Below are 7,933 nucleotides of genomic sequence, written 5' to 3' on the forward strand. Positions count from 1 at the left end.
TAGTCTATAAATTTTAGAAAATAAAAACAAAAATAAAGTTAAGCTATAACACATTTAAAAAAATTAGTTTAACCAAAACAAAAATGAAAATTAACTAAGAAAATATGGGTGTACTTCTATATGTCCATGTAGAGTAAGACATGCTTGCTTCTAGCGTTTGCAACACATTATTTATAGGACAATCATCGATTACAAACCTTTTATACTGTACAACAAACTAATTTCATCAAGTGATGAGTGAACAATACACCTTTTTCTTTTTAAAAGTTGCCCTCAAAATCCTCAACTTCTTGAAAAAGAATTGCCAGGAATCTATGGGATAAACAACAATAATCTTTAAATTGTATGAGAAAGCTCTCAAACTTCTTGATTCATTGTTTGTCAGAATAACTTATGATTTTCTGGCAAAAGAATTTTTTTTCAACTCTTGCAGTCTTGGTAACCAAGAGACACCACATATCAAATTTGTTAGAAAACCAAAACAAATAAACAACTTACAACATAAACAAAGAAGATTAAACAGCATGGCAAAGCAATTATTTTGTTGCTGCCACATATATGTAGTATATGCCTCAATAAAAGTGTATCTCATGTGTTTTCTACTTTCTATTATGTTCCTAATAATCAATAAGATTTACAGGTTTCTTAAGTCATATATTCTTTGTTTGAGAAGGCTGTAGAAGTTACACCTACCGTTAATGAGAAACAATCAGATGATACACTGGTTTACAAGAAGTAAGTTTCTTTGCTAGAACTCAGAGCTCTTACAACTTCATAATGTGTCTCTTAAACTGCATTACATATCTCTTACAACTTCATAATGCGTCTCTTACAACATTTTTTCTAGAAATGGCAGTAACCGTTATTCTGCCGGTCGTCGACAATTTGCAAGTAGAAGATCTTTTCCTCAGAGAGCAGTCAATAGCATACATGAGATTAACACAATAACCGAAACATACACATAGAAAGAAAAAGAATGTGAATGTATCAGTGTTAGTAATATTAAAATGGCATACATGAAATTAAAACGCATCCGAAGAAAGAATATCACATTGGCAAACTATGTCGTCAATACTTTACATGCAAGATCAAACACCCAAGTTTAGGTTTCTTCTTTATTTATTCTTCTTTTAAACGACTACGGCCACAAGTGACTCGTCTTCTATCTCTGCATCCGTAAATGTCAACATTCGCTGAAGCTTTCTAGTGGAAAACACCTCGACTTCAGCCATGTATGTTGCTGTAACCGGACGATGATCTGAGAATTTATGCTCTGTTCGGCGGTAATGAACCAACCTCATCCCTTTACCATAAGATAGTATTCTGTCACACCAAGCTGGTTTTCTCAGTGTTGCCTTTCCATTGGCCCCAGTGTACTCCTCTGAATTTGCTTGGTACTTATAGGTAGGTGCAAATTGTAGGGTTCCTTCTGACCATCCGTCAAATGCTCGACCTTTCTTATATTCCTTTACCAGCTGCAACATACGTTCATAGGCAAAAAAATTGTCAAGTTGATTAGTAGAGCTTTAATAGTTTTCTAAATATCATATTTGCAAAACATTGGCTGCGGCGGCTTCTAACAAAGTCTCAGAGCCGGCCCTGTTTGTATTAGATTATTTGACTGTTAAATTGATTAAGAAAATAATGTCTTGATCATTTAGTTTTCAGTTCATAATTGTTTCAATCCTCATAATTTTCAAGACCTATCCTGGATCCAAATTGTAACAGTTAAAAAACGTTTATTATTACCTGATCATATTCAAGTAACTTGGACCAGTCTTTCTTGGAAATAAGGTCTGTGGTTTTCTCATACGATAAATTAAGCCGATAGTTAAGATCGCCTAACCAGATTATTCTTCTGCAAAGAGGTGAAGACAGAGTAAAGTTTTAGAAACTTATGTAAGAAAGTTAGCAAAAGAGAGAGAGAGAAAAAAAAGACAGACTCGTGATCGTAGATATGCTTAGGAAGTCCTAGTGCCGAGACAGAGTGAAAAACTGTTCTTTTATGTATCTCATGAACATCCGCGTTCCTCTTGATCTGATCAACTTCTCTTTCTCCTGCCGTCAAATGAGTGCATATGAAACAGAAGAACGTCTGGTTTATCGACATACTCACAGACACAGCTCCCTGCATGCCACACAAAATCACCTTATAACATTTTCAAACAATGTAACATAATATATGTAATCCTTTATATACCTTGTTACCAATATATCCCATGATACCAACTCCAACAGTAGAGACTCTAACGTTTTGAATGTGTTTTCGCATGCTTCGTTTAACCCAAATGGTCAAAAGAATCCCAACCATTTTCTTACTCACTAGCCTCACATAAGCCGGTCTTCGTTTCCTCTCCATTAGCAGCTTCAGGTCCATGGACGCTAGAGCCACTACCTCCGGAGATATCCCAACGTTGTGTCCGGCTACAGACTTAAACGAATTGTAAGCCTTGAAAGACTTTAATGTCTGCAAGGACTTATATGTCTTAATCGACGGCTGTATATCGAGAACGCAAGAAGGTCCTAACATGTTCAAAGGCGGTTCAGGCCAGCTTAAACCGATCCTTTCTTGCCCACTCAGCATCCGGTTTAGCGTTTTCATACCGGTTTTAGGGGAATCATCATGGTTCCTCCTCTTCTCAAAGCTATTAGAACGTAAATAGACTTGTCTGTCTAGCTGAGAAGAGAACTGTCTATTGATCTCAACAACCGGCAAACCGGACTTCAAGTCAACGAGTGTGTTGACTTCGCTGATAACTCCACCGTCATGCTTTAACTCGCTATCTTCTACTTCCTCCTCGTCAATAGGGTGAATCTCAACGCCAGAGTCACTATCATTCTCGTACCCTACTTCTTCCTCTATAACATCGTGTGTTTCCTCAAAAGGTTTGAATCTCCCTGGAGATGGTGGGTCACTGTAACTTTTAACCGCCGAGTGTTTTGGTCTGACTCTGTTCAATGCTTCTCTGATTACTTCTTCCCATTTCGCCACCGGTCGATTATCTTCCCCTCCAAGTATGTTTCCAGCATTCAAAGGTACAACCTCTTGTAAACTTCATACCAAACAAATAAAAAAATAAGCATAAATAACATGAATTAAACAATAATTCAATTATAAGAAGCATATTGTGAAAATAAAATTGCTTACCCAATAACGTAAATATCAGCAGGAGAATTAATTTCGATCCAGTCATCGATGTCAAGATCAGAAGGTGGTGATGTTCCTCCTACGTTCCACGTACCAACACATACTCTGTACAACAACAAGTTTTCATTACTTCAAGTTATGTGTTATGTCTCCATTTCACCCAGCAAGATTGAAACAAAAAAGAGAGTAGACTATAACTTATAGTACAACTATAATAAAAATAAATATACAACAAAAATATAATTAAATCTAAAGAAACATCAGAAACTGTACCTTATTTCTTTATTGTTAATATACTGTGCTCTAAATGTTTCCGAGTTTCTTCTCCTTAACTTCATTGGAGCATCTGATTTTCAACAAAAAAATATTTAAAATATTTATTAAGATTCATCTTAATACTATGCATTACCATTGCAAATAAACTCCGCGGCAGCTGCGGCAGCCATGTCATCCTCCGCGTTTTCACAAACCCTTGATTGAGTCGATTCTCTTCTTCGCGTGCTCGATACTTCAACATCTGTTGAACCGGTTTAAACGGTTTAGGTAACCGGAAAAGAAGACCGGTGACTCTTGAGAGAGAGAAAGAAAGAAGAAACAAGAACCTTCATCGGAGCTGGAGTAATAGTTTTCAAGTCCAACGTCGACGTTTTCGGATTCGTCTTCAGTATCGGCACCATAGTCAGGCTCACTAGCACTTCTGTTCAACCACTTCCTCATCACCAGCTTTGCCCATAATCTCTGTGTTATCAAATCATCCAACACTTTTTTTTTTTGTTCAGAACCAATATTTAACCTTAACGACACACAACGAATCTTACCTGAAATTTCTGACAACGGTAGCTTTTCTTCATCGTCCCGGCAGGTTCAGCAACTGAAGATGACATGAAAATCGTATTTATAGATGTTTTTTAATAAAGAGGAAAGTGCTGAACCTTTTATAAATTTTATCTTTTCTTGTTTTCTTTTGGTTGAACATTTTATATAAGAAAATAAAATATTAATAATGGCGTAATAACAATAATTCTTCTCTTGACGTTATGGTTAATTTTGCATTTAAAAAGTAACTAGGGAGATTATAACCAGAATCCCCTACTCGCATATGAAAAATGTTTAGTTATTTTACTGTCTATAGGCATTATAGAATGCTTCATTTGATGAAAATTACAATACAATAACTCGGATTATTGTCCCTATCTAAACTTATATGGTGAACTTTTCAAAGATTAGACCACAGTATATTAGTTTGTTACGTTATGGTCATTGATTGTATCAACCAATCAACAGTTGTTTGCCAATATATAAGGAATCAAAAACTACAACAAAATATAACCCTTGTTATACAAAAATGAACTATAAAGTATGCACACAAGGTACACATATTGGACGTGGTCAACAACTCCCACGGGAGCTATTTTTTAAACTAATTTTTTACATAAAACTTATTGTCTCAGCTCTTTGGACTTTAACTTTTGGACCGCAATTCAACTACTTCTATGAATATTCAAGTGGATTATGCATGATCTTTTCTTTGATAAATTATCTATTTGCTCACAAGATTAACGTTGTAAGTTTTTAAATCATATAATCAATAGATAAACAGAAAAAGTGAATTTGGAAAGGAAGTGGTGCTAGGTGGGGTGGTAGAAGCGTGAGTCACTCGTTCGCATAATGTGTAGACCACTATGGCACTATACCCAGCAAATTATTAACTTTCCATGCATATTGTAAAACATTCATTTTAATTTATTTTTCGATCAAATAAAAACAAATTCACGTTCATGCCAAAACATATAAAACGGCATATGTTTTGTCATTTATATCATTCGCAACAATTGTGTCGAATACAGGAAAAAAATATTTGTAGTAGCCAACTATAATCATTGTGGGGCGGCTCGAACTATGATATGACATGATTTTCTTTCTAAATATTATAAGAAAAGAAAAGCATAACCACTATTGAAAAATAAACATATAGCCTATCAAATTGCTCCAAATATATCATTACTAAATGAGTTGAATTTTAGAGGTTGGAAATTGAATACAAGACCAAATAAAAAGTTTGTAAATTTAACCAAAAAGTTTGTAAATTTAACCATTCAGTTGATATTTGATATTTTACCATGCCAGAAGTGTTTTTTGTAATATATGTACGAATGTGCGGAAGATGTGAAAATAAACAAATTTATTTTCTGAATAGCAGAAAACGCAATATAAACTGAACCGCCGACCGCATTATTAATCAAAATGTCTGATACAGTCTTAACCAAAACGTCTGATACCGTCTTTTATAACCAAAACGTCTAAACCGCTTTATTAAGAAAGGCAAACGTCTAAACCGGAAACCAAAGCAAGAATATTACAATAAATTGAACCGCCGACCGCATTATTTAATAACGTAAGTTGTTGAATAAACATGACGGTCGGGTCCATTCATATTTGACGCATAACGGCACTACTGATTAGGTCCATTAACAAGGTTGGGCCTATCGCTAGCTGTCGTTCAATATATTTGTAAATTCAAGAGTTCTCTTGTTACATTTTGAACTTCGGGTCCGATATGATAATTTTTGTAAGAAGAGGGGCATTTATGAGAAAGCCAAATTTATGAAAAGAACCGTTAGAAGAGAATCCTCTACCCGGCGGGTAAGAGAAGAACAAAATGCAAACGCTTCTTGGTCAGCCATGTATGTATAAGATGATAAGATCAGTCCTAGGAGACAATCTTGTATCGTGGTCTGCAAAGAGACAACCAACGGTGATAAAGTCTAGTGCAGAGGGCGAGAAGCAGAGGCAGAATATAAGGGGTAGCTAAAGCTGTAGCTGAGGGGTGTTAGACATGAAATCTGCTGCTTGAAATGGGACAGCCTCTTCGCCAAGCAACGCTGCAACGGTGGTGTTTTGTGATAACATAATTGTAGTATATCTCTCTTCTAGTGGCGGATCCAGGCTGTGTTTTAAGGAGGGTCATAGTCTTTGGGCCAAAGTCCAGTTTAAAAATAAATGAAAGAAAAATGAGCATTTGTGAGATTTGGACCCAGGAAAAAGTGTGTCAACGATGAACTATATACACCATTTGAACTACAAAATTCTCTTGTATTCACAAGGAAAATACTAAGTTATAAATTTAACCTGTGTCACATGACACCCCAGTCCCTCAAAGTAGGTCCGCCACTGAGTTCTTCTAATCCTGTTCAACATCAACGAATAAAGCATATAGAGACAGACATTAGACATACATTTTGTTTGCGAAAAGGTACAAATGGGAGCAGTTCGAGTCACCATATACCAGCTTACAGACATTTTTACTAAAAGATTTCCATCATTTCTCTTTACAAGCTTTCACGGCAGTTTGGGTGAGTAACCCATGCTGCAACTGAGGGACTGGTACAAGATGATAAGATCAACTGTAATTAGTTTTTATATGAGAAGATTACTCAACCGAGTCAAAAGGAAATATCCCACGATCGAGTGAATAGGATATAATATACCTCAGTGATAGTACAACTGTCCGGTAGCTTTAGAAGCACAACATTCACGTTCTGGGATAACTGTCCATACCTTGCATAGCATCTTTGCAGCAATAAATTTTTGAAGATGGCTGATCCAAACAGTCTTCCAAGTCACCATTGTCGGCGAACCCCTTCCGCGTAAGCATATTACATGTGAGAAGTCTATAAGTAAAACGACCAAACTAAGATCGCACTAGTAGAAAAAACGAAGGAGAAACACATAAACACAAATTCATGAAAAGAAAGGAAAATCATAAAAGTAATTGAAAACACACAATATCTGGACTGAAAACACAAGGGTTAGATCATCTTTAATCATATTTTATTCTTTTCTGCAAACTCCATTTGAAATAAGATATTTTCAATTCCATTTTTTTGCTTCAAGAATGAAACATTGTTGTATCTTTTTATAATTCATTATTCAATTTCTCGCTCTAAAATGAAGTGAGGTCGGAGTAAAATTCATTTGAGTTTTGGAGTTAATTCTTATTTTAAAGACTATAATACATTAGAGAATATTAATTTACACAATAGACTCCATACAAATGAGGAATTATAAAAATCAAGGGCTTATAGAAGAGAGTGGCGAGTCCGGATTACATGTATCCCAACGAATACATTCTTAAAAAATAATAATTACAATAATGTAAGTACTGTGTACTACAGTTTAACACCATTTGTACTGCATAAAAGACCTGCGTACATACACATAAACCAGACCAGACATTAGGAAAAACTGTGACTTTGACTATATGACAACCTCTGCATCCTTAAGAAGAAGATGAATCAGGTAAGAATCTTTGGTTCTGTCGTAAGATTCCTTTTCGTTTTTTTTTTTGTTTTCTTCTTTTTCTCTCATACCGGTATTGTACTGTCTTCCCCACTCCGGCCAACTTGCTGTGAGCTGTGAATCCTTGAGATTGTCTTTATTTTTATTTTTACTATTATCTTCTAATATATTTAAGTTTACATTTTGCTTGTACATATGAGACTGCCTTTGGAGTGCTTTATTTTTATAAAATATAGTTTGTGGGGCTTAATTGCATAGATACTACTTATGGGGGTTGACTTGGGCTAATTCCAATGTATATCTCTATTATATATACACACCTACATACATATATCATATCGTCATTCAAGATCATCTTGTTAACTTGATTAGGGTTTAGAGGTTGATTAATTAGGTTGAGTATAAACTAAGACCATCTCGTTTAATAGAAGAGAGATCGAAGCCTCTTTGTTGTTGCCGTATTTGTTTCTCTTTCCGTTGGTGCGT

General features: G+C 35.3%; 1 protein-coding gene across 1 annotated transcript; it reads right to left on the reverse strand.

Annotated features, from left to right (window-relative positions):
• Positions 1-968: 968 nt before the first annotated feature.
• Positions 969-4,037, reverse strand: LOC106304115 (type IV inositol polyphosphate 5-phosphatase 3-like). Its single transcript, XM_013740509.1, has 9 exons — positions 3,967-4,037; positions 3,751-3,886; positions 3,558-3,665; positions 3,422-3,494; positions 3,149-3,253; positions 2,201-3,053; positions 1,944-2,128; positions 1,750-1,858; positions 969-1,475 (listed from the first exon to the last, which is right to left on the reverse strand). The coding sequence occupies exons 1-9, from the start codon at positions 4,030-4,032 to the stop codon at positions 1,131-1,133; spliced, it is 1,980 nt and encodes a 659-aa protein (XP_013595963.1). The 5' UTR covers positions 4,033-4,037; the 3' UTR covers positions 969-1,130.
• Between the last annotated feature and the right edge of the window lie 3,896 nt (positions 4,038-7,933).

Source organism: Brassica oleracea, chromosome C7 (assembly GCF_000695525.1).
Source record: "Brassica oleracea var. oleracea cultivar TO1000 chromosome C7, BOL, whole genome shotgun sequence".
NCBI lineage: Eukaryota > Viridiplantae > Streptophyta > Magnoliopsida > Brassicales > Brassicaceae > Brassica > Brassica oleracea.

Excerpts from the sequence above, each read along its gene's own strand:
- LOC106304115 (XM_013740509.1), bottom strand. The coding sequence starts at position 4,032 with ATGTCATCTTCAGTTGCTGAACCTGCCGGGACGATGAAGAAAAGCTAC. Across the intron at positions 3,495-3,557 it reads CGCGGAGTTTATTTGCAATG|ATGCTCCAATGAAGTTAAGG; the intron begins GTAATGCATAGT and ends GTTGAAAATCAG. Across the intron at positions 2,129-2,200 it reads TGGGATATATTGGTAACAAG|GGAGCTGTGTCTGTGAGTAT; the intron begins GTATATAAAGGA and ends TGTGGCATGCAG.